Raw genomic sequence first — 27,250 nt, forward strand, 5'->3', positions numbered from 1 at the left:
GAGGATGCCTTTCCACATCCTCGACAACACCTGTTGTTTCTTCTTGTCTCAAAACCAAGAGTTGGATGCTTAACCGACTAAGCCACCCAGGTGCCCCTCAGTGTAGTTTTGATTTGCATTTTCTTGATGATGAGCAATGTTGAGCATCTTTTCATGTGTCTGTTGGCCATGTGGATGTCTTTTCTTGTTTTTAAGTTTATTTATTTATTTTTTTTAGTACTGTCTATACCCAACATGGGGCTCAAACTCACCACCTTGAGAGCAAGAGTTGCACACTCTAACAACTGAGCTAGCCAGCCGCCCCCAGTTCTTTTTTGGAGACGTGTCTGTTCACGTCTTCTACCCATTTTTTATTTATTTATTTATTTATTTATTTATTTATTTATTTATTTATTTATTTAAAGTTTATTTATTTTGAGAGAGAGAACAAGAGGAGGAGGGGCAGAGACAGAGTGGGGGACAGAAGATCCAAAGCAGGCTCATGAGCTGTGAGATCACCACCTGAGCTGAAGTCAGACACTTAATCGACTGATCCACCCAGGCACCCCTTCTGCCCATCTTTAAATTGGGTTATTTGTTTTTTGGGTGTTGAATTGTATAAGTTCTTTATATGTTTTGGATACTTTTTTTTGTGGGAGGCGGGGGGTTGGCTAGAGCCAGGATTTAAGTTCAGGTACCTTCCACTATAGTATGATAACTGTACTACTTTGCCCCAGTGAAGAAGAAAACTGCAAAAGACAGTTTTAACTTGCTAATTAAGCAAGTTAAAGAGGTCACTTGTCTAGTAACTGCAACTATCTACAGATGACTGAGAACAAGGTTAAATAAGCAAAAAATCTGGAAGTAATCATCTATCATAAAGCACACGTACACAAAACACGTTTATAGAAGACCTCTCTAAATCTCCAAGAGTGTTGTGGAGTCACATACATGTGCTCACTTAACATACAGGAACAGGCATTCCTATTTGAAAAAGGATAAGTGGGGCGCCTGGGTGGCTCAGTCGGTTAAGCGTCCGACTTCGGCTCAGGTCACGATCTCACAGTCCGTAAGTTCGAGCCCTGTGTCGGGCTCTGGGCTGATGGCTCAGAGCCTGGAGCCTGCTTCCGATTCTGTGTCTCCTTCTCTCTCTGCCCCTCCCCCATTCATGCTGTCTCTCTCTGTCTCAAAAATAAATAAAAACGTTAAAAAAAATTAAAAAAAAAAGAAAAAGGATAAGTACTGTGGTAAAATGGTATGATTTTGCACATATAGTCTATTATATATTGTGTGCATCTGCCTGCTGTTTTATCATATCACTTGCTGAGGGAATTAAAAAATACCTGTGCATCATGAGTATTCAGATGTCCCTGATGTATTGAGGAGTTAGGGTGAAAGTACTGGTTAAAATTACATGCAGCTAGATTAAACTTTTTTTGATCTGTCTTTTTTTTTTTTTTTTTCTTAATGTTTATTTGATTTGGAGCTCCTTGGTGGCTCAGTCGGTTGAGCGTCTGACTTTGGTTCAGGTCATAATCTCATGGTTTGTGGGCTTGAGCCCTGCGTTGGGCTCTGTGCTGACGGCTCAGAGCCTGGAGCCTGCTTCAGATTCTGTGTCTCCCTCTCTCTCTCCTCTTCCCCTGCTCATGCTCTGTCTCTTTCTGTCTCTCAAAAAATAGATAAACATTAAAAAAAGTATTTGATTTATTTTGAGAGAGAAAGGAAGACAGAGTGTGAGTGGCAAAGGGCAGAGAGAGAGGAAGAGAGAGAATCCCAAGCAGACTTCACGCTGTCAGCACAGAGCCCTGTAGGGGGCACAAACCACAAATCATGAGATCATGACCTGAGCAAAAATCAGGAGTCAGACGCTTAACCAACTGAGCCACCAAGGTGCCCCTGATCTGTCTTTAAATTGACTCCCCATGAAGGGTGCCTGGGTGGCTCAGTCGGTTAAGTTCAGTCGGTTAAGCGTCTGACTTCAGCTCAGGTCATGATCTCTCAGTCCGAGTTCGAGCCCCGCATCGGGCCCTGTGCTGACAGCTCAGAGCCTGGAGCCTGCTTTGGATTCTGTGTCTCTATCTCTCTCTGCCCCTCCCCTGCTCATGCTCTGTCTCTCTCACTCTCAAAAACGAATAAGCGTTAAAACAGTTTTTTAAATTGACTTCCTTTGAGCTAATATGCACTGGGAGTCATCTGTATATAATAGTCTGTCCTCACTGCTCTTGGAGAAACAAAATTACATAAAAATGTGTGCTCTCAAGTATCTTGTCTTTTGGGGAGATGGTAGTGTGCATGTAGATGAAGAGATAGTTCACACAGTAGGATCACACTAATGGTGAGAGGCTAGTGCAGATGGCAGTTGGATAGAGGAGTCACCCCTGAGTGGAGCTGTGGAAGGCTACAAGAGGAAGAGGAATTCGGTCTCGGTGGGAATTATATAGAAAGGAAGGGAGATGCCAATACTCTTTCACTTGTGAGGCATCAGATGTTCTGCTGCATTAAGTGTGTTCTCCTCTGCCTTCCATTTCTATTGTCAATCATGGGGCAAATAATAGTTTTACCACCTGGGTTGTTAAGAAATGTGCTAAGCAGAATTTGAAAGGGATTTGTCGATTTTAGTGAAGTTTTGTGTGTAAGAAATGGAGGCCATCTCAGCAATAGTTTTCCTAAAAAATAGCTTTCTATGTTAAATACAGACCAAATTCTATCATTGAATTTGAATATGTTGTGGGGAAGGAGCTGGAAAATCTGATAATCTGTGTATAATGAAGATGTACCATACTTAATCTTGCATGCCATATTGCTTTGCACTTTGAGCATAATAAAAAGTTCCACACAAACTGTGAAGTCTGCTTTTAAATGTCACAAAGCATAGGCATTCAAATTGGTGATTGGGAAGAATCCATAATGCTGTCCATAAGGGCAACATTTCCTGAAGTGTGATAGTGATGTAGTTTTACGTGGTACGTACAGTAACATTTCGAGGCTGCATAGTGTAGTGTAGTGATCAAGAGTTAACTTATCAGGAAGAGTGGCATTGTTTTGCATTTTTGCAAGTCTCTTTGATGTCTGGCTTACTAGAAGACGGCTGGATTTTTGTACTTGCTTTTCTGTTCAATCTGTCATGATAGGTTGTTTTGATTGGAACAGATGAAGAAAATCTAGACTCACATAGATATGTAGTTGGAAAAGGAAGAACTCAATAGCCTTTTCAGAGAGTTGTATTTTTTCATACTGTACTAAAACTGAACAAGAGGTAATTTCTTAAAGGTTAGTTACGATATGGAATCTGTTTTTTTAATGGTTATTAATTTTGAGAGAGAGAGAAAGCATGCACATGCGTGCTGGGGAGGGGCAGCGGGAGAGAATCCCAAGCAGGCTCCACGCTATCAGCACGGAGCTCTACACAGGGCTTGTTTCCATGAACCGTGAGATCATGACCTGAGCCGAAGTCAAGAGTCAGACACTTAACTGCACCAGATGCTTAACTGAGCCACCCAGGTGCCCCTAAACTGAATGAACTTTTCACACTTGGTACACTCATGAGAGAATGAGACTGTAGGAGGCAAATAATGGCCTAGTATTAATATGAAAATAGTTTGGAACCTGCAGAGTCCCTGAAAATCTGAAACCCCTGAAAACTTGAGTCCCTGTACCCTGCTTTGAAAACTGCTGCTTTAGGGGATGCCTTTATTTTCAAGTAGATTTTGTTTTTCACCAGTAGAGGGCAGAGGAGACTACTTTATTAAGTGGCTCTTGAAAAACAAAGCTTTTGTTTGAAATCACTTTGCTTCCCAAGTTTGGGTTCAAAGATCTTATAAAGTTGCAGGAAGTCCCTGAGAGGTTGTTTAGGGATAATAATGGTTGGTGGTGATAAACTAGGAAAGCACTTATTTCCTATTTAGGTATATATTCGCTAAAGGAACCAGATATTCATGTTAGTGGGTCAGAACGCTTGCCCTGGACAATCTTAGAGAAGTACTGAAAAATTCTTACTTTTCTGATTCTCATTATTCTTAATGAGTAGTTTATGTTCCTTTTTCTTTTTATATAAGTAGTTGATATTCCTTATAGTAAAGTTTTTTAAAATATAGGGAAACTAGGGCAGCTGGGTGGCTCAGTCAGTTAAGTGTCTGACTTTGGCTCAGGTCGTGATCTCATGGCTTATGAGTTTGAGCCTTGCATCGGGCTCTATGCTGACAGCTCAGAGTTTGGAACCTGCTTCGGATACTCTGTCTCCCTCTCTCTCTGCCCCTTGCCTGCTCATGCTCTGTTTCTCTCTCTCAAGAATAAATAAACATTAAAAAAAATTTTTTTGAAGAAAAAAAAATAGGGTAACTAAAAGAAGAACATTAAGATGACCCTAATCTCCAGTATATGGAAATTGCATTTTGGGAAATACTATTTTCTTTTTAACAAAAGTGGTCTCCATGGGGGAGGAGAAGGAAGAAAAAAAGGAAAAAAGAAAAAAAAAGGAAAAAGAAGAAAAGAAAGAAAGGTTAGAGAGGGAGGGAGCCAAAACATAAGAGACTCTTAAAAACAGAACAAACTGAGGGTTGATGGGGGGTAGGAGGGAGGGGAGGGTGGGTGAAGGGTATGAGGAGGGCACCTGTTGGGATGAGCACTGGGCGTTGTATGGAAACCACCTCGACAATAAATTTCATATTTAAAAAAAAAAGTCTCATAGACTACATACTGTTTTATAACTTTATTATTTTTATTAAAAATTTTTTAAATGTTTACTTATTTTTGAGAGACATAGCGAGACAGAGCATGAGCTGGGAGAAGCAGAGAGAGAGGGAGACACAGAACCTGAAGCAGTCTCCAGATTCCGAGCTGTCAGCACGAAGCCTGACATGGGGATCAAACCCACAAACCATGAGATCATGACCTGAGCTGAAGTCAGATGCTTAACTGACTGAGCCACCCAGACACCCCTGTTTTATAACTTTAAAATAACTTTTTTAGGGACACCTGGGGCTTAGTTGGTTAAGCGTCTGACTTCAGCTCAGGTCATGATCTCATGGTTCATGGGTTCGAGCCTTGCTTTGGGCTCTGTGCTCACAGCTTGGAGCCTGGAGCCTGCTTCAGGTTCTGTGTCTCCCTCTCTCCCTCTGCCCACCCCCCACTCATGCTCTCTCTTTCTCTCAAGAATAAATAAACATTAAAAAAAATTTTAAATAACTTTTTTAAATACATAAACTATACATATTCTCTCTCGAAAAACATTTTAAGTATGATTAAGCAAAAAAGAAAAATCACCCATAACCCTTCCTCCCAGAGATGATCACTTAATACTTTGACATACAACCTTTTTTCTTTTTAAAGGTTTATTCATTTATTTTGAGAGAGAGAGAGACAGAGCATGAATGGGGTAGGGGTAGAGAGAGAGAGAGGGAGACATAGAATTTGAAGCAGGCTCCAGGCTGTCAGCACAGAGCCTGATGCGGGGCTTGAACCCACAAACCGGGAGATCATGACCGGAGCTGAAGTCGGACGCTTATCCGACTGAGCCACCCGGGCATCACTTGACATACAACCTTTAAGACACTTTTCTATGTGTGTGTCTATATGTATATGTATATATACATGTGTATATTTTATTTTATCTTATTTATTTCATAATGTTTATTTATTTATTTTTGAGAGACAGAGAGAGAGCGTGCGTGAGTCAGGGAGGGGCACAGAGCCCAGAGCAGGGCTTGATCTCACTGTGAGATCATGACTTGAGCCAAAACCAAGAGTCAGACCCTTAACCGACTGAGCCACCCAGGCGCCCCTACCTATGCATATTTTAATAACAGGTTCATAGTGTTCCTGTTATTGATCAATTTTCAAAATGATAGTGTCTTAATTTCCAAAGAAACATGTATATTTCAAAAAAAAATTTTAAATGTTTTTATTTTTGAGAGAGAGAGAAAGAGAGCATGAGTGGGGAGGGGCAGAGAGGGAGACCCAGACTCTGAAGCAGGCTCCAGCATTTGAGCTGTCAGCACAGAGCCTGACGTTGGTCTCGAACCCATGGACTGGGGGATCATGACCTGAGCCAGAGTCGTCTGCTTAACCAACTGAGTCACCGAGGTGCCCCTGTACGTACGTGTATTTTAATAACAGATTCATAGCGTTCCTGTTATTGATCAATTTTCAGAATGATAGTGTCTTAATTTCCAAAGGTAACCAGTGAAGTGATTTCTTTGTTTTATTATGAACTGATAGATTTTTTTGTACATGCAATATGTATTCATTATTCTTTCTCTTTTTTAAAAACTTAAGTAATCTCTACACCTCAAGTGGGGCTCAAACCCACAGCTCAGAGATGAAGTGTCGCATGTTTTCTGACTGAGCCAGCAGGTGCTCCTGTACTCATTATTCTTGATACTCAAATTGTGGTTTGTGGAAACCACTCCAAATTGGCTCTTGGGCTCTTTGCAATGACCTGTAGTCTTTGATAGTCTCCTTCCTTACAGGCATGACAAGATGTCTCAGACTCATACATTTCTTGCCCTGTTCTTTTTTTTTTTTTTTAAATTTTTTTTTTTAACGTTTATTTATTTTTGAGACTGGGAGAGACAGAGCATGAATGGGGGAGGGTCAGAGAGAGAGAGAGACACAGAATCTGAAACAGGCTCCAGGCTCTGAGCTGTTAGCACAGAGCCCGACGTGGGGCTCAAACTCACGGACCGCGAGATCATGACCTGAGCCGAAGTTGGCCGCTTAACCGACTGAGCCACCCAGGCGCCCCTCTTGCCCTGTTCTTGAAAACAGCTCTCTTTAAGGAGAAATGGTAGAGACCACAATATGGGTAATAGGCATATTCATTACCCCTGATGTCATTGCTTCCAGACTTTTTCAATTATTAGAGCTAGGAACTTTGTGGGTTTTCAGAAACCAAAACATAAATCTGTGGTTCTTACTGATATTCTTTTTTTTTCTTTAATGCTTATCTATTTTTGAGAGACAGAGAGAGAGAGACAGAGTGCGAGCAGGGGAGGGTCAGAGAGAGAGGGAGACATAGAATCCATGGCAGGCTCCAGGCTCTGTATGGTCAGCTCAGAGCCTGACGTGGGGTTCGAACTCATGGACCAGGAGATCATGACCTGAGCTAAAGTTGGGTGCTTAGCTGACTGAGCCACCTAGGTGCCCCAGTTCTTACTGATATTCTAATTACAATGAAATATGATGGAATTTAAATTTTTTTTTAACATTTTGTTACGCAAATTTTCTTTCTTTCTTTCTTTCTTTCTTTCTTTCTTTCTTTCTTTCTTTCTTTCTTTCTTTCTTTTTAGAGAAAGAGAGACTGAGCAGGAGAGAAGGACAGAGAGGGAGAGAGAGAGAGAGAGAGAGAATGAATCTAAAGCAGGCTCCATGCTCAGCACGGAGTCGGACATGGGGCTTGATATCACAACCGTGAGATCATGACCTCAGCTGAAATCAAGGGTCGGACACTTAGCCAACTGAGCCACTCAGGTGCCCTGAAAATTTTCAAGCTTATAGAAAAGCAGAAGGAATTTTACAGTGAAAACCCATATACCATGACCTAGATTCTTTCTTGATCACATATTTGTCCACCTAGCCATTCTTCTATATTTTATATTTTAATATTTGTATTTCTTTTATCTGAAAATATTGATTCCAGTGAAATTAATGTAATTATTTATTTCCTGTATATACTTACATATATAAATATATGCTCACCCATTCACACCCACACATGCATATAATATTTTAAAATAACAAATCCTGCATTACCACCATGAACAAACCTACTGGTCCTAGACTATTTTTATTGGTTGTCCTCAGGATGTATGAAGTTCTTTTTTTAAGATTTTATTCTGAATACAGTGCATGCAACGTGGGGCCCAAACTCATAACCCTGAGATCAAGAGTCACATGCTCCACTGACTGAGCCAGCCAGGTGCTCCTAAAGTTCTATATTTCAAGTCACTTGAAATAATTCTCTCCGTTTATGCCTCTAACTTAGTATAGAGCAGGACTTTGCATACTTTTTCTGTAAAGGAGCAGACAGTAAATAGTTTGGGCTTTGTCTCTGTTACAACTACTCAACTCTGCTGCTGTAGCTTGAAAGCAAGATAACATGTAAGTAAACGGACATGACTGTGCTCCAATAAAACTTTATTTATGGAAATAGGTGATGGGCCACATTTGACCTGCAGATAGTAGTTTGACAACTTTGGACATAAAGTAAAGAATTATTAGGTTTGTTTGTGTTTTATTTTTAGGAATTATTTTGAAAAAATTTTCATTTAATTGTTTTTTTAACTTGAAAAACATAGACAGGGTCCCCAAATGAAAACTCTAGAACTAGATCAATTTATCCCTAGCTCCTCCCCACTGTTTTCTTCTCTTTGTAGACAACTCATTTTACTTTTTACCTTGTTCTTTCACTGCCTTTTTGAAAATAAAAACAAATAATGTATTTTATATTCCCTCCCTTTCTTACACAAAAGGTAGCATATGATAGACATTCTTTCATACCTTACTTTTAAATTTACTATGTCTTGGAGGTCACTACATAGTGGTTCATGGAAGTCTTCCTCTTTTACAAGCATGCCATTATATGGATATACCACTGTTTACTTCATCAGTTCTCTATTAATGGACATTTGGGTTGTCTCAGGTTAATACAAGAAGCACTACAATGAATAAACTTGTGTATATGTCATTTTGCATTTTTGCCTATGTATTTATCTGTAGTATAGATTCCTAAAAAGCAGGATTGCTGGGCCAAACGTTAAATATGTACGTAATTTTGCTAGATATTGCCAAATTGCTCTCTTCAGGAATGTACCATTTTAGTTTCTAAGAGCAATGTATGATAGTGTGTGATTTCCCAAAACCTTGCCACATAATGTGTTATAAAACTTTTGGATTTTAGCCAGTTGATAAATGGGAAGTGCTATTTCAGTACAGTTTTAATTTACTTTTCTGTTATGAGCAAGGTTGATCATATTTTCATATTTTAGAAGTCATTTGCATTTCTTTTTCTATAAACTATTCATATCTATTGCTCATACAGTGTTTCATGCTCTGTTCACTTCAGAATATATTTAATGAGTATGTCATTAAATAATGTTCCGTGTAACTTTTTTTTTTAATGTAATCTCCACACCCAATGTGGGCTCAGACTCACAACCCCAAGATCAAGAGTCAGATGCTCTACTGACTGAGCCAGGCAGGCGTCCCTCAACATTACTTGATGGCTGCAAATATTCCATTATTCATTCATTCAACAACTACTTATTATGAACAGCTACTACATATCAGACAGGCCTTGTTCTGGCAAGGAGAATATAGCAGTGAACAAAACGAGCAACATCTCTGTCCTTAAGCAGCTTTTTTTCTAGTTTATAGAGAGACAATAAACAATAAAATAAATATTATACATACATATAGTATGTTAGATATAGGTAGACTGCAATTTATTCATCCAATCTGTTATTGGATATGTATTTCTCATTTTACGCATTATAAGTAATGCACTGTTGAGCACTCTTTTAGTTATTCCATTTTAATCCTTTCTAATTTGCTTCTTTAAAAAAATTTTTTTTAATGGTTTATTTATTTATTTTTAAGAGAGAGATCCCAAGTGGGATATGGGCAGAGAGAGAGGGAGAGAGAGAATACCAAGCAGGCTCTGTGCTGTCAGTGCAAATCCCAACAGGGAGCTTGAACTCACGAACTGTGAGATCATGACCTGAGCGGAAATCAAGAGTTGGTCACTTAACTGCCTGGGCCACCCAGGTGCCCCATTTCTAATTTGCCTCTTAGAAGGTATATTAACTTTCATTCTGAAGTCTTACTGCTTGTTTTCATTTACATTTTCAACATTTTATTATGGTTTTATAACTGTAACCTTCATTTTTGCATTGTGGTAAAAAAAATTTTTTTTAATGCTTTATTTACTTTTGAGAGAGAGAGAGTGCAAGTTGGGGGTAGTGCAGAGAGAGAGGGAGACAGAAGATCCAAACCAGGCTCTGCGCTGACAGTAGTGAGCTTGATGTGGGGCTTGAACCCACGAACCATGAGATCATGACCTGAGCTGAAATCAGATGCTCAACCAACTGAGCCCCCCAGGTGCCCCTAAAATTTTGTTTAATGTTTACTTATTTATTTTGAGAGAGAGAGTGCGTGTGCGAGCAGGGGAGGAGCAGGAAAGGAGAGACTGAGCCCTGCATTGTGTTGTTGTTGTTGTTGTTTTTAAGTATTTATTTATTTTTGAGAGAAAGAGAGGGAGAGAAGGGCAGAGAGAGAATCCCAAACAGGCTCCACATTATCAGCCTGGAGCCCGATTCGGGGCTTGAACTCATGAGCCATGAGATCATAACCTGAGCCAAAATCAAGAGTTGGACATTTAGCCGATTGAGCCACCCAGGTGCCTCTGCATTGTGTTTTTAATAGTTGTCCTGGGAAAATTGCAATGTATGTTCTTATTTTTTCACAATCTGCTTATAATTAATATTGTACTGCTTCACATAACACTTAAGGACCTTGCAACTATCAGGGTCATTTTATAGCTCCCCCTCCCCCACTTGGGATTTACGCTATAGTGTTCATGTTTATTACATCTGCATAAGTTATAAATCCATAATAAAACTTTATAAATTTTGCTTTAGAGTGGCACCTGGCTGGCTCAGTCAGTAGAATGTGCAACTCTTGATCTCAGGGTTGTAAGTTTAAGCCCCACATTGGGTGTAGAGATTGCTTAAAAAAAAAAATCTTAAAATAAATTTTGCTTTAGACACATATATATGTATCTAAGGAAATTGAGGAAAAAATTAGTCTTTTATATTTATCCACATATTTACCATTTCTTTTTTTTTTTTTTTTTTTTTTAATTTTTTTTTCAACGTTTATTTATTTTGGGACAGAGAGAGACAGAGCATGAATGGGGGAGGGGCAGAGAGAGAGGGAGACACAGAATCGGAAACAGGCTCCAGGCTCTGAGCCATCAGCCCAGAGCCCGACGCGGGGCTCGAACTCACGGACCGCGAGATCGTGACCTGGCTGAAGTCGGACGCTTAACCGGCTGCGCCACCCAGGCGCCCCCATATTTACCATTTCTGATGCTCTTCATTCCTTTCTGAAGTTCCCAGTTTCCATCTAGTATTATTTTCCTTCAGCTTGAAGAATTCCCTTTATCATTTGTCTGCTGGAAGTCAGTTCTCTTGATTTTCATTGATCTAAATATATTTACTTTCATTTTTGAAGATTATTTTTACTAGATATAGAATTCCGAGTTGACATTTTATTTCTTCTGTCATACTTTAAAGATGTTTTTCTACCATCTTTTTAGCAGTCACTGTTTGTGGTAAGTTCACGGTCATTCACAGCATCATCCCTTATATATAATGCGTCATATTTTTCTGGCTGCTTCCAAGACTTTCTCTTTCTCTCTAGTTTTAACAGTTGACTATACTATGCATATACGTGATTTTCTTTTTACTTATCCTGGCTCTTAGAGGGTACACATGGGCTGGGGATACAAATTTCGGAGTGGTTAGCTTATAGATGGTTTTTAAAGACATGGGCCTGGGGAAGATCCTTGAAGAGAGCACAGAATTCAGGATAAGCCCCAGGGAATGTAAAGACCTGGTAGAGGAGGAGCTGGCAGAGGAGGCACTGGAAGGATGGCCACTGAGGTGTCCCAGAAGCTGAGAGAGGAGAGTGTTTCCGTGCACCTGGGTGGCTCAGTCAGTAAAGTGTCAGGCTTCAGCTCAGGTCATGATCTCGCAGTTCCTGAGTTCGAGCGCCACTTTGGGCTCTCTGCTGTCAGCACAGAACCTGCTTCGGATCCTCTGTCCTCCTCTCTTTTTGCCCCTCCCCCACGTTCTCTCTCTCTCTCTCTCTCAAAAATAGATAAATATTTTTAAAAAAGAGAGAAGAGCGTTTCAGGGAGGGAGTTGTTAACTATGTCAGCTACTGCTGTGAGCATGTGAGCACTCCTTCATCAGTAGAGGGCAGAAAAGACCATTTTAAGAAGGGTCGGGAAGCATTGAGAATAGATATTTTGGGTGTAGAGGTGATTGAATGAATCCCTCTGCACCTTGGGCCTGTATTTTGTGGTGTACCTCCCTAGAGTGTAAGTATCATTGAGGGAAGGGACTTTGTTTTATTCAGTGGTTTATCTCTGGCACTTAGAACAGTTAGAATGACTCTACTGTGGTAACTATTCAGCCTTTTATTTTTCTGTTCTTCCTACAACTTAAGCCCACTAAGACAATAGACATGGCCTCTGCCCTCAGAACACACGGGGAATAGAAGCCAACTAGACGAACCATGTTAGGTACCCTGTTCTAACTACATCCCAAAGTGCTGTGGGTAGGCAGAAAATGTAGTCTTGAATTCTGTCTAGGCTTGGGCAGCACAACTTGGGGAGGCTTTCCAGGGACAATGATATCTGAGCCAGGCCCCAGGGGATGAGCTGGGAGAGGGCAAGGCATTCCACATAGAGTACAGTTTGTTTCCCAGGTAGATAATCTTTTTTTTTTTTTTTCTTCAAAAGCATCAGATTCAGGTTCACTACAGATCACAAAACATGATGTCCTGTTGGCTACTTTAAGCTCCAACCTGTCTGCTTTGGAGGACAAATTGCTGAAGGATCCTCACTGGAAGAAACTGAAACTCCTAAGGGATGAAATTGCTAATAAGGCAGAATGGCCACAAAACTCTGTGGATGTCACCTGGAGTTTTACCTCTCAAACTTTGTTGTTGCTGTTGTGCTTGAAGGAAACCATGATCCACCTTGCAGCTGACTTCAGTCCGGGTAAACCCAGCCTGAGGACTCCGGAAGCCGCTCCTGCCCTGAGCCCAGATACACTTAGCATCTCACAGCAGAAGACTGTCCAGTCCGTGTTGCAGTTTGTAGTCACCTTCGGTGTCTGCCCGTATCTCGTGCCTGGTGTGGGAGTCCCTTTGAGATGCAGGACCGCGTTTGGTGCCGTTGTTCAGGATGTGGTGTGTCTGAGCGCTCCTCCCGATGCGACCCGGAGACTCTACACCAGCTGCAGGATTCTTCTGAACATTGCGCATCACACTTCCCTGGGGAGCTTGATTTTCTGCCGCCATTTTGGGGATATTGCAGCAGGTCTGTGTCAGCTGGGATTCTGCCCCACCAAGAGAAAACCGCTCAAACCTGAGGAAGAGGTAAACACAGATTGAGTGCATGTCTTCGTGTCTGTGTGAATATTTGTGTGTGTGGTTATAAAAGACAACTCTTAGTTCTTTGGAAAAGGGCTGTTGGGAAGGTCTAGAATTCCTCTTGAATGCCAAAGCATATCTGTTGGTAAATGAATCTTTTACAGGTCTGGGGCTTCATTTATTAGATGCCAGTCCTTAGCATGCCTAGACAGTCCATATAGCCTCTTTCTTCTTGTCATTTTGCAACAACTACTGCAGGCTATTTCTTTGAGCTTCTGTTTCCTTTTAATTAAAAATTTTGTCAATGTTTATTTATTTTTGAGAGCGGGGGGAGGGGCAGAGAGAGAAGGAGACACAGAATTTGAAACAGGCTCCAGGCTCTGGCTGTCAGCACAGAGCCCAGGGCGAGGCTCAAACCCACGGACTGTGAGATCATGACCTGAACCGAATTCAGATGCTTAACCGACTGAGCCACCCGGGCACCCCTCTTCTGTTTCCTTTTTAATAAAGTGTGTATGATAATACCTGCCTTGGAAGGTGGTTGTGAGGATTAAGGATAATGTGTATAAAGTACCGAACCCAATCCCCAGTAGTGCTCATCAAAAAGTAATTACTACTAATATCGGTATTAAACTATTCATCTCTCCTTCATTAAGTTCTTGGGAAGATTAAATGAAATGAAATATGTAAAGCACAGGGTATGCTGTATAATTCAAACGCTGTTTGTTGTTATTATTAGCTGTTAGGGGGACGTGGTTGTTTTTTGCTGACATAGTAAGGATTTGAGTACCTGGACTGTAAAGGTGCCGTGGAGGTTACGGAAGCATAAGACATTAACGGAGGAGACAGGACTCCTAAGTGCGACATAGCAGGGATCACTACTCTCCCATGAGAGGACCATCAACATAGGAGCCTTGCCAGAAGAAGCTGTTGAGATACAAATGTATTAAAAGTCAGCGTGGCTCACGTTTGCGGTAATTTGTTAGCGCTGCCGCCAGATTCACAATGCCTGCCCACCTCATCTCTCTCTGTGTCACCCTTCAAACTTATTTCTTTTCTTTTTAAAAAATTTTTTTATCATGTATTTATTTTTGAGAGACAGAAGCAGAGCAGGAGCAGGGGAGGGGCAGAGAGAGAGGGAGACAGAGAATCTGAAGCAGGCTCCAGGCTCCGAGCTGTCAGCACAGGGCCTGATGCGGGGGCCTGAACTCACGAGCCGTGAGAACGTGACCTGAGCCGAAATTGGAAGCTCAAAAGACTCGGCCACCCAGGTACCCCTATTTTTTTTTTTAAGTTTATTTATTTATTTTGAGAGAAAGAGCTTGTGTGAGCAGGGGAGGGGCAGAGAGAGAGAGAGAATCTGCACTGACAGTGCAGAGCCTGATGCAGGGCTTGAACTTCTGAGCTGTGAGATCATGACCTGAGCTGAAACCAAGAATTGGATGCTTAACCGACTGAGCCACCCAGATGCCCCCAAACTTGTTTCTTTTCTGTTTGTTCCCTTCTCTGTTCTCTCTCCTGCATACGTTCATAAACATTTGTCTAAAAGCTATATCATCTGAGCAGTGACCTGAAATTATGAGCTTCCCTGGTGGCTTCCTGTTATGGAGAGCAGTGTGCTGTGCTCTTAGTACAGGGTATGAGTGATAGACGTTGCCATCCGTGCCTGCTGCCTCTACTTCTCTGAGGGGGCTCTGGGCTGCGAGGCCTTGTTACCATTACTGGGGCTAAGCAGTGCCCCGGAGTGTCGAGCAGGAGGGAGAAAAGGAAAGCACCCGGAAAGGACCAAGTAGGAAGGTGAAAGAGGTTGACAGAAGGGGAAACACAGTGGTGTGTTATGAAGCTGGGCAAGTCCCAGCACTAGGAGCTGCTCTAAGCAGTGCCCGTGCTTCAGATTGCTCCCTGGCAATGGGCACGACCCTGACTGCTTCACTGAGTTACCCAAAGGGGACAGCTGGGTTCAAGGGGACCCAACAAATAGAACCCCTCTTTGCTGACCAACTTCTGAACAAATGAAAAGACCGTTAATGGAGTCAGTGAAATGAAAACTCAAATTGTCACCGCTATTGCTCCCAAGTGCAAAGGTGGGGATATAGCCTTTTTTTAAATAATTTTTTTAAATTTTATTTCTTTAAAAAAAATTTTTTTTAATGTTCGTTTATTTTTGAGACAGAGAACACAGAGCATCAGAAGGGGAGGGGCAGAGAGAGAGGGAGACCCAGAATCCGAAGCAGGCTCCAGGCTCTGAGCTGTCAGCACAGAGCCTGACGCAGGGCTCGAACTCATAGACTGTGAGATCATGACCTGAGCCGAAGTCGGACCCTCAACCAACTGAGCCACCCAGGCTCCCCTTTTTTTTTTTTGATTTTAGAGGGAGAGAGAGAGCAAGCACACAAGCCAGGAAGAGAGGCAGAGGGAGAGAGAGAGAATCTTAAGCAAGCTCCCACACTCAGTGCGGAGCCTGACGTGGGGTTCAAGCTCACGACCCTGAGATCGTGATCTGAGCTGAAATTAAGAGTCAGACTCTCAACCGACTGAGCCACCCAGGTGCCCCAGGGATATGGCCTAGTGTTGGAGACAGTTGGGCTTTCTAACAGTGCATTCCAAAGTTAGACACACTTCTTCCTCACCCAATTGTAAGGACTGCTGGAGGACGGCAGCACCTTCTGCCCTATGGCAAGGCTATGCCTCTGTAAAATGTCCAGCAAGGAGGAGTGGGGCAGAACGTGTACTTACTCCCAAGACACAGAAGAGGAACAAGCTAAGTGGTACATGCCAACACTCACCAATAAGTAAGTTTTTCCAAACTCACCAATAAGTTAGGTGCCCAAGATCTCCTGCCCAGAGGTGAGTGAGGGGATGGAGAGAGGGCCAGGAGAGTTTCAGTATTGTAACTTCCTCCATGTGGAAGGGAGTCAAGAGGGGAAAGAAGCCTACCCTCCTCTCCTCTCCTCGGTGTTTTTGTACAGTATTGTAAAGCATTACTTTCTATTGCCTGCTAAAGCTCAGTTCGTGTTTCCTTTAGGTTTTAACGGAAGAGGAAAGAACCTTTTCTAGGGAGGCCTTGAGAGACATCTTGGATCAAGTGTATCAACCCTTAGCAGTCCGAGAATTACTTATCCTCCAGGGAGGACCACCCCAGGTATTCAGACTTGGGGACTCTTGTGGGTGAATCGTTAATGATAATGTGCAGAATGTTGTCTTCTCTTGGGCAGTGCACTAATCTAGTTGAGTCTTATTTCATTTTCTAGAGCATTAAGTGATTTTTGTAAAACTAAGTTACCCTAACCCTTAGGGTAATTTTTTTTTGAGAGAGTGAGTGTGCGTGTGCATGAGTGGTACACATGAGCACATGAGTGGTGGAGGGTGGAGTAGAGAAAGAGGGAGGGAGAGAGAGAGAATCTTAAGCAGGCTCCACGCCCAGCACAGAGCCCATCGTGGGACCCTGAGAACATGACGTGAGCTGACATCAAGAGCCAGAAGCTTAACTGACTGTGCCCCAATTTTTTTTTAAGATTCCACTTTCGTGTAATCTTTATACCCAACATGGGGCTTGAACCTATAACCCCAAGATCAAGAGTCACATGCTGTAACTGAGCCAGCCAGGTACTCTGCCCCTTGGGATAATTTGTAAGCATTTTTCTGTTAATGGAATGATGGCCACTCTTCCCAGGAATGTGGTCATTTTATTTATTTATTTATTTATTTATTTATTTATGAAAAATTGTTTTTGACTGGAATATGTCAATTTTATTTAACATACATTTTATTCATTCTGAAACTGGAACTCTTTTTTTTTTCCCCCCAAAATTTTTTTTTTGTTTTTTTAAGTAGGCTTCATGCCCAGTGCAGAGCATGCCCAGAGCAGAGCCTAATGTGGGGTTCGAACCCATGACCCCAAAACCAAGACCTGAGCCAAGATCAAGAGTTGGATGTTTAACTGACTGAGCCACCCAGGAACCCTAGAACTCTTTTTTTTTTTTTTTTTTTTTTTTTTTTTGGGCTGTTTGACAGTACGTTCTTCTGGTAGAAGTATTTTGACATCTTATTCTTTGTTTATTTTTTATTTATTTTTAATTTTTTTTACAGTTTCTTTTGAGAGAGAGATAGAGAGAGTAGGAGCAGAGGAGGGGCAGAGAGAGAAGGAGAGAGAAGATCCCAGGCAGGCTCCTTACCGTCAGTATGAAGCCCGATGTGGGGCTCAAACTCACGAATTGCGAGATCATGACCTGAGCTGAAGCCAAGAGTCAGACGCTTAACCAACTGAGCCACCCAGGCGCCCCTGATATCTTATTCTTTGAATGGAATATCTGTAGTCAAGAAATTAAAATTAGGGCTATTATTGGGACTAATTTTACCTCCTTTGTTTGAAAAACATAATAGTATATATCCTGCTAGGCATAAGATAGTTCCTTTTTTTCCTTAAAAATAATTATTTTCTGAAATGTTTTAATCTGATAATGTAGATGGAGTAACCATTTAGCAATACGTTTAGTTTTGGATGTAGGTGAGTAAAGAGTGAGGAACCAAGGGAATTAGTGGTAGGTCAGGAACTAGCTGAAGCTGGGTACAAAGATACCTCTTTGATGAAGTCATTTTCATCTCATCCCTAGAATGTTACTGCCGCCTCCTGTTGGGCCCCTCTGGCCTCACGCTCTGCTTCTCTGCATGACTCCACAGTTTGCCAGATAAAACCAAATGCATTATAAGAGCGTGGCAAAAAGCCAAGGCTCTGGTGGTCAGCCTACTGGGATTCAACCCCAGCATGCAGTTGTGTGAATTAGTGAATGTTTCCATCCCTCGGTTTCCTTACCGATTGGATAGTAACTCCTTGCAAGTCTCTTTTGAGATTATGTAGCAGGTATTTAACATAGCACCTGGCAAATCATAACCCTCTCAATAAGTGGTAATTATTAGTCCTCCTTAAATAAAAGAGGACAGGCTAGTTAGGGTTAAATGTGTCTGTCACTAATTTTTATGATCACATAGTTCAATGCCATGGTTGACAGCAACATAGTTGACATTCTAGACCCAAAACAAGACCCCCAAGTCCATTGTGTTCATGGTGGCTCCGCAGAGCTCTCCAAAAGGAGTGCTTGAAGAAATTCAACTCTTTTTTGAAACTGCCGTGCCACAGAGTCGGAGTAGCTGAGACCGTGGAGGCAAGGACTAGCATGTCCTCATACTGTCATGAACTGTACTCCTGGTGGTGAGTAATGTTCATAGGACTCTTATATGGAGGCCAAATTTGATTGGAAGGACTGCATTCAGAGACTGGTTATGTTAATTCTAAAAGAAATAAGTGTATATGTTTATATTATATACATATTTTAAAGTTTATTTATTTTGAGGTGGGGGAAGGGTAGAGAGACAGGGGAGGGAGAATCCCAAGCAGGCTCCTTGCTGTTAGTGCAGAGCCTGATGTGAGCCTCGATCTCATAAACTGTGAGATCATGACCTGAGCCGAAATTAAGAGTCAGATGCTTAACCAACTGAGCCACCCAGGTAGCCCTCTAAAATCTGTATTTTATTCATTTGTGTGTTTGTGTATTTCGGAGTTTGCAATTTCATTTGTTATTTCATGGGAAGTTTCATGGCATTTCTACTTTCCTAGAAGGTGATGCTGAAGAAGATTTTGTAGAAGAGAGTCTTTTTGGAAAAAAATGTTGCTCTTCAGAAGTCTCTTTATCACATTGTTTATTGTCAGTATGACTCAGTATATATTTATATATTTTAATAATTTCTACATGTCCTGTCTATTTCACTGACATTCAATTCATACTTTCCCATTTTCAGTCCTGCGCAGATGAAAAGACACAAGTTAGGTGTCGGGCCCCAGCTTGGCTTCGGCGTCTATGTGGGCAGCTGCTCTCCGAAAGGTTGATGAAACCCAGTGGTGTTCAGGCAGTAGTCCGGGGCATTCTGGAAGGAGCAGGTGGTAAGAAATAAAATGCTTCTGTTACTTTGGTATCCAGTTTCCTTTGAGTCAGGGTGAGTTATTGGTCTTTAGCATTGGACTATAAAACCTGATTCAGACTGAGATGCCTTTGTAGAGACTAAAGAGGTTAGATTTGGAGATTAAACCTTAATGAGCTTCTTTATCACAGAAACTCATTTTCTTGCCATTTTTCTAAAACAGACTATTTCTCTAAAATAGACTGTTCACATTCTTGAATAATATTGTTGGCTGTTTCAAATAACTTATAATATCAGGGGAAAATATTGTGCAGAACGTTAAAGTAAAACCCAAAAGCAAATGTGAAATTCTCCATGGGAAAGGGCTTTGTGCCAGGGTGCTATGAGTACTTCACTTCAGGACTTAAAATCCAAGACAGTTCTCTGTAGCTGGAAAGACCTTATGGAAGTTTACTGTGGGATGAAGTTGTAGATTATTTCCCCATTTATATTCTCTAAGTCCTCATGAATAGAAAAATGTTGATTATCATGCTAAGCATGGTAGTAGTTTTTAATTTATATATTGAAAAAAAATGTTTAAGTTTATTTATTTTGAGAGAGAGAGAGCATGCACGAGCAGAGGAGGGGCAGAGAGAGAGGAGAGAGAGAATCCTAAGCAGGCTCCGTACTGCCAGTGCAGAACCCAACTTGGGGTTCGATCTCACGAATTGTGAGATCAAGACCTGAGCCGAAATCAAGAGTCGGGTGCTTAACTGACTGAGCCACCTAGACATCCTATATTTATTTTATTTTATTTTTTAAATGTTTATTTATTTTTGAGACAGAGACAGAGCATGAACGGGGGAGGGTCAGAGAGAGGGAGACACAGAATCCAAAGCAGGCTTCAGGCTCTGAGCTGTCAGCACAGAGCCCGACGTGGGGCTCAAACTCACAGACCGCGAGATCATGACCTGAGCTGAAGTTGTACACTCAACCGACTGAGCCACCCAGGCGCCCCAGGCACCCTATATTTTTAAATACATAGTTTAAAGAGTCAAATTGGTCTACAAGGCTAATGGAGAAAAACAGCAGTCAGTCCTTGGGAACATTCCTGTCCATTTCCCTGCCTCAGAAGCATGCATTTTGACTTCTTTTAGTGAGTTTGTTCTGGTCTTTACCGTTAAGGTGTTTGCAGAACCTTTTTAATGTTTGAGTTTTAGGCTTCATCTATCAACTTCTCACCATGTGTGGAAGAGGATTTTGTTTTCTTTCAAAACCCTACCACCACCACCCCCAGGCATACTCCCATCTCCTAAATATTCATGTCTTAATTTTGGTGAGATCAATAGTTGGGGTTTGTATTCTTCTATGTCATTACTGTTTACAGCGGAGCTCGGTGGTATGCCATGACTACTTTTCTTTTTAAATTTTTAAAAAAAAAAATTTTTTTTTTTCAACGTTTATTTATTTTTGGGACAGAGAGAGACAGAGCATGAACGGGGGAGGGGCAGAGAGAGAGGGAGACACAGAATCGGAAATAGGCTCCAGGCTCCGAGCCATCAGCCCAGAGCCTGACGCGGGGCTCGAACTCACGGACCGCGAGATCGTGACCTGGCTGAAGTCGGACGCTTAACCGACTGCGCCACCCAGGCGCCCCTCTTTTTAAATTTTTAAAATTGTTTAATTTTAGTTTTTTTGAGAGAGAGTGCACACACATGCACATGGAGAGGGACAGAGATTCTTTTTTTTTTTTTAATTTTTTTTTTCAACGTTTATTTATTTTTGGGACAGAGAGAGACAGAGCATGAACGGGCGAGGGGCAGAGAGAGAGGGAGACACAGAATCGGAAACAGGCTCCAGGCTCCGAGCCATCAGCCCAGAGCCCGACGCGGGGCTCGAACTCACGGACCGCGAGATCGTGACCCGGCTGAAGTCGGATGCTCAACCGACTGCGCCACCCAGGCGCCCCGAGAGGGACAGAGATTCTTAAGGGAGGGAGAGATTCTTAAGCAGGCTCCACGCCTAGCATGGAGCCCTACGAGGGGCTCGATCTCACCACCATGAGATCATGACCTGAGCCAAAATAAAGAGTAGGACACTTAACCAACTGAGCCACCCAGGCACCCCACTACTTTTCTTTTTTACACAACTTTTGTACTTCTTGCAGTTAAATACCATTTTTGTTTGTCTGCTTAGTGTTTCATGTATGTCTCACTCACTAATCTGTTTTCAAATTCCCTTCCAGTTGTGTAAGTCTCCTTTCAAGATGTTCAAATACACCTGATATTCTATTGGTTTGATCTTCTTGGAGACATCTCTCTCTGAGTCTTCTCTAATCTGGACTAGTTATCTTTCACATAGCACACATGCTAGGATCTCCCTCCACCTTTATCCTGGTGATTCCTTTGCCTTTCTTTTGTGCTTAGTCCCTTATCTCGCGTATCCCATGCACATTTGTTTCCTATCGCTGATGTGACAATTTACCACACACTTAGTGCCTTTTTGATGGAAATGACATTTAAGCTGAACCCTGAAGACTGAGTATGACTTTATTAAAGAGTGAGATGGGGCGCCTGGGTGGCTTGGTCGGTTAAGTGTCCGACTTCGGCTCAGGTCATGATCTCACGGTCCGTGAGTTCGAGCCCCACGTCGGGCTCTGTGCTGACAGCTCAGAGCCTGGAGCCTGTTTCAGATTCTGTGTCTCCCTCTCTCTCTGCTCCTCCCCTGTTCATGCTCTGTCTCTCTCTGTCTCAAAAATAAATAAACGTTAAAAAAAATAAATAAAAAAAAAGTGAGAGAAGAGTAACAGGCGGAGAGAATAGCACATATGAAGAAACTGATGTAAGAAAAAGCATAGTGTTTTTGAGGAGGCTTCAGTGTGGGTAGAGCATTGATCTTTATTCTGAGTGCAACGAGAAACCATTGGAAGGTTTTACAAAGGAGAGAGGCATGATCAAATCTACATTTTAGATGTATTGTGAAGAATGGGATGGGTAAGAGCAGAACCAGGGAGATCAGGTAAGAAGCGTCATCTGAGAGATCGCGGTGGCTTGGATCAATGCAATGGCAGTAGAAATGGAGAGAAATGAATGACTGTAAGAGGTATTTATGAAGTAGCATTGCCAGAACTTAATGAAGGACTGGATGTGTGAGGAGGGAAGAAGAGAGACAGAAGAATCAGTCTCGACAGTGCATTTCTAGTATGGTAAATGTACGTTGGTCCTGTCAGACAAAGGTGAGGTCAGAGTGGTTGACAGACATTGATAGATTTGGTCTAGAGTGCCTGTAATGTTGCCTCTCCAGTTCTGCTGGCATTGGCTTCTAGGGGGAATGAAGTGAAAAATTATCAGTTACCTCCGAGAAGTTGCCACATGCAAATAGGTCCTTGCATCCTTTTTTCCAAAGAAAAGTTCGAGTTCACCCAAGGCCATGCAAATTGGAGAGCTGCTCTAAGACACTTAGAACCCTATTTTTGCTATGAGCTTTTTTCCCCTCTGCTTATGCTTGTATATATTTTTTGTTATCTATTTAAATCTTGTTTCTTCTCAAAACCGATTTGAAGCAGTTTATATTTACTCACACATTTGCCATTTCTGATGTTCTTCATTTCTTTGTGTAGATCCGAATTTTAATTCAAATTTCCTTCTGCCTGAAGAACTTTAGCATTTTTTGTAGTGCAGATCTGCTGACAGTGAATTCCTGAAAAAGTCTTTATTTCACCTTCCTTTTTGAAAATGTTTTTGGTGTCATCATTGTCTCTGTTCTTGATATATCTTTTTTCCTCTGGTTGCTTTTAAGCTTTTTCTCCTTGTCACTGGTTTTTAGATATTTGATTACGATATTCCTTGGTGTGGGTGATTTTTATCATGTTTCTTCTGCTTCATGTTTCTTGGGCTTATTAGAGGTGAGAATTTATAGTTTTCGTCATATTTGGAAGTTTCTCAGACATTTTCTTCCAATATATTTTTCTATCCTCTCTTCTCTCTTTTTCTTTTTAACTTTTTTTAAAAGTAAACTCTAACCCCTAACATGGAGCTTAAACTCATGACCCCAGAGATTAAGAGTCACATGCTGTACTAACTGAGCCAGCCAGGTGGCCCTCTTTTTGGAATTTGAGTTATACCTAATATTATACTAGGTATAACTAGTATATATAATATATATATATATATATATAATGTGTCCTACAAGTTACTGATGCTCTATTTTTTCTTTTTTGTTTTTTTTGTTTGTTTGTTTTTGTTTTTCAGTTTTCTTTCTGTGTAATTTTGGTTAATTTCTATTGCTTTGTGTTCAGCTTTACTGATATTTTCTTTTGTAGGGTCTAATCTGCTGTTAATCCCATCCAGTGAGTTTTTCATTACAGATATTTTCTTTCTTTCTTTCTTTCTTTCTTTCTTTCTTTCTTTCTTTTTTAAGTTTATTCATTCTGAGAGAGAGAGAGAGTACAGGTAAGAGCAGAGAGAAAGGAGAGAGAGAATCCCAATCAGGCTCTGCACTGTGCTATTAGCACAGAGCCCAGCATGGGGCTTAAATCCACGAACCGTGAGATCATGACCTGAGCCAAAATCAAGAGTTGGAGGCTTAACCGAATGAGCCACCCAGGCACCCCGTATTTTCTTTTTCATTAATAGAGGTTCAATATTAGTCTTTTTAAATATCTTCCATTTATTTCATCATCATGATCATTCTTTACCTTTTTGAAAATAGGGAATGCATTTATACTAGCTGTTTTAGTGTTTTTGTTTCCTAATGTTGTCATCTCTGTTTTAATGGGTCTGTTTCTATGATAGGTCCTCCGATTATGGTTCATACTTTCTTGCTTCTTTGCAGGCCTGCTAATTTTTTATTATTGAGATGATATTCACATACCATAAGTACACTTTTTTAAAGAGTACACGTCAGTGTTTTTTAGTATATTCACAAAGTTGTACAATCATTATGAAAATATAATTCCAAAACATTTGCACCATCTTCCTCCCCGCAAAACCTTATGCTCATTAGTAATCACTCCCCATTCTTTCCTCCTCCAGCCCCTTGTAAGCACTGATCTAGTTTCTGTCTCAGTGGATCTGCCTATTTTGGATATTTCATCCAAATGGAATCATGCAATATGTGCTCTTTTTTGTTGGACTTCTTTCAGTTAGCATAACATTTTTGAGGTTTATCCATATTGTAGCATGAACAGTCTTTTATTCCTTTTTATGGCTGAATAATATTCCATTGTATGCATATGCCTGGAAATTCTTGAATGGATATTGGAAATTTATTTTATGTTGTTGGTTGCTAGATATTGTTGTATTTCTTTGTTAGGCTTTATGCTGGGATGCAGTTGATTTTCTTAGAATCAGTTTGATCCTTTTGATCCTGGCTTTTAAGCTTTGTTACTGTGGGTCTAGAGTAGCCTTTAATCTGAAGTAATTTGGCCACACTCCTGAGGCATAACCATTCTGAGATTTTACTTGATGCTCTGCATATTTGGAGGCCTTTCCATGCTCACTAGTGGGAACGATATTACACAGAAAGAAAAGAGAACTGAAACAAACAAACAAACAAACAAAAAAAAACCCAAAATAGAGCATCAGCCCTGTGTGAACTCAAGGGATTTTCCCCCTACTTCTTATTGGTGGTTCTTGCCCCAGCCTTGTTTTGTTTTGTTTTGTTTTTTGCACATATGCATAGGTTATAGTCTGCCAAAGGTTTGAAAGAGGACTCCTGTGCACATCTTTGGAGCTCTCTCTTTACATACCTCCCTTCTGGTATTTTATCCTGAAAATTCTACCTGCCTTGGCCTTCCTAAACTAGGGACTCTAAACTAGGTTTCTTTAACTCAAGATGCCAGACTTTGTTTCGGCTCTGCCTTCCTGTACTGAGGCCTTAAAATTTTCTCTAGATAGTAGGCTAAGGTATTCATGGGGCTCACCTTGTTTGTTTTTTTCTCTCAGGCGTCAGTGTCCTGGGTCGCCTGTTGTCCAGTGTCTGAAAACCGTTGTTTATATATTTTGTCCAGTTTTCCAATAATTTAAGGTGGTAAGGTAAATCTGGTACCTGTTACTGCATAGCTTTGGTTTAAGGCAGTTTTATTGACATGATGCATATAAAGAGACACCATATCATCATCATCAAATAATAATAATAAAAGTAATGAGCACTGAGAGGAAGCTAGTATTCAAATTATGTGGACAATAACATTACCGTGATTAAGCTGCTACTTTATCCTCTTAACTTTGCAGAAACCAACATCGAAAGGAAAATGCAGAGGGGTAGATTATCTTATGAAAGAAATAAACAGTTTTCAGTAGAGAAAAAACACTTTTATGCCAGAATTTTACGGACTACATATGGGGAACTAGTAATGACTTTTTGACATCTCTGTCCATCTCTGACAGCTGGGGTGGCTGGCGGGAGTGATGCAGAGGCAATGGCTGCTGACTGGAAGAAGTGTGACTTGATTGCAAAGATCCTGGCCTCTTGTCCCCAGCAGTCTCTTTCACCAGAGGATTACTATCGAGATATCTGCCCCCAGGTAAACAGTTTTGTTTCTTTTCACTGTTTGAGGATTATCTGCTTATTTATGGAAATGACATTTAATGTTTCTCTAACGTGGAGGTGAAAGCAATGTAATATTTAAGTTTATTGTTCAGTGAGGGGCTTGCTTTTTTTTTTTTTTTTAATGTTGATTTATTTATTTTGAGAGAGAAAGAGAATGAGTGGGGGGAGAGGGGCAGAGGGAGAGAATCTTAAGCAGGGCTCCATGCTCAGCACAGAGCCCGACATGGGGCTCGATTATAACCTGGGATCATGACCTGAGCCGAAATCAAGAGTCGGACACTCAAGGGACTGAGCCACCCAGGCGCCCCATCTAATGTGGAGGTGAAAGAAATATAATATTTAAGTTTATTGTTCAGTGAGGGGCCTCGTGAATTAAGTGAATAAACACCTGTGAAAGAGACCCGCCTAATTGTTAGGTTTAAGAACGCCTCACCATTGTTAAATGAGTAGTTTAGCTTGCTCTCAGAGCTGGAATATGAAACTAAAATTTCATTGTGTTCATTATCTTTTCTGTGTGGTTTTAGTTTAAAAAAAAAAACTGGTATTAAGTAAACACGGTAAATTAACATGGTATACAGCTTAAAAAGCACATAAGAGTAAACAGAAAAACAAATCTTCCTCTCATCTCTGTTTTCTAGTCCCTCAGAGGTAGTCACTCTTACCAATTTCTTGTTTATTTTTCAGTGATATTCTGTGTATTAATGTATATACAATTATGTGTCTATGTACGTATATATATTCTAATTTTTATCCAAATGATAACATGCTACACGTAGTTTTTCATTTTGCTTCTTTTTAAAAAAAAATTTTTTAACGTTTTTTATTCATTTTTTTTGAGAGAGAGAGAGAGAGAGACAGAGCGCAAGCAGGTAAGGGGCAGAGAGAGAGAGGGAGACACAGAATCTGAAGCAGCCTCCAGGCTCTGGGCTGTCAGCACAGATCCGATCAGGGGCTCGAACCCACAAACTGCGAGATCAAGATTTAAGCTGAAATTAGATGCTTAATCTACTGAGCCACCCAGGCACCCCTTGGTTTTGCTTCTTAACATTGTACCTTGGAGAGGGGCGCCTAGGTGGCTCAGTCAGTTAGGCATCTGACTTCAGCTCAGGTCATGATCTGTCAGTTCATGGGTTTGAGCCCCACATTGGGGTCTCTGTTGTCAGCACAGAGTCTGCTTCAGATCCTTTGTCTCCCTCTCTCTCTGTCCCTCCCCTGCTCTTGCAAGCGCTAGCACTCTCTCTCTCTCTCAAAAATGAATAGACATTAAACAAAATTAAAAACAAAACACCCCCAATGTACTTAGGAGATAATTTCCTACTGAGTTGCCTCATTCTGTTCATGGGTACATAGTATTTCACCATATTAATGTACCATAATTTATTTAACCAGCCTCCTATTAATGGACGTTGAGTTGTTTCCATTCTTTTGCTACTACCAACCATGCTACAGTTAATATCTATAGATTTTTTTACACATGCAAATATTGCCATAGGAAAAATCCCTAGAATTGAAATGATTGGTTCAAAGGGTATGTGCATTTAAATTTTTGACTGATATTGTTTATGTATCTGTTTTCCCACACCTTTGCTTACCCAATGTGTTACAAGAATTTCCTTTTTTTTTGCTAATCTTATATATGGAAAATGTGGAAGGAGTTTGCTTAATC

General features: G+C 41.0%; 1 protein-coding gene across 1 annotated transcript in view; it reads left to right on the forward strand.

Annotated features, from left to right (window-relative positions):
- Positions 1–27,250, forward strand: part of TANGO6 (transport and golgi organization 6 homolog) — a 194,872-nt gene that overhangs the window by 3,465 nt on the left and 164,157 nt on the right. Inside the window, exons 2-5 of the mRNA XM_047078653.1 lie at positions 12,503–13,143; positions 16,163–16,279; positions 18,934–19,075; positions 25,422–25,558. Of these exons, the coding sequence (XP_046934609.1) occupies positions 12,503–13,143; positions 16,163–16,279; positions 18,934–19,075; positions 25,422–25,558 (1,037 nt within the window). The remainder of the gene's footprint in view (positions 1–12,502; positions 13,144–16,162; positions 16,280–18,933; positions 19,076–25,421; positions 25,559–27,250) is intronic.

The sequence above is a fragment of the Lynx rufus genome, unplaced genomic scaffold, assembly GCF_022079265.1.
Source record: "Lynx rufus isolate CCGP_SWC_20201006 ecotype Redwood Valley unplaced genomic scaffold, mLynRuf1.p SCAF_16, whole genome shotgun sequence".
Lineage (NCBI taxonomy): Eukaryota > Metazoa > Chordata > Mammalia > Carnivora > Felidae > Lynx > Lynx rufus.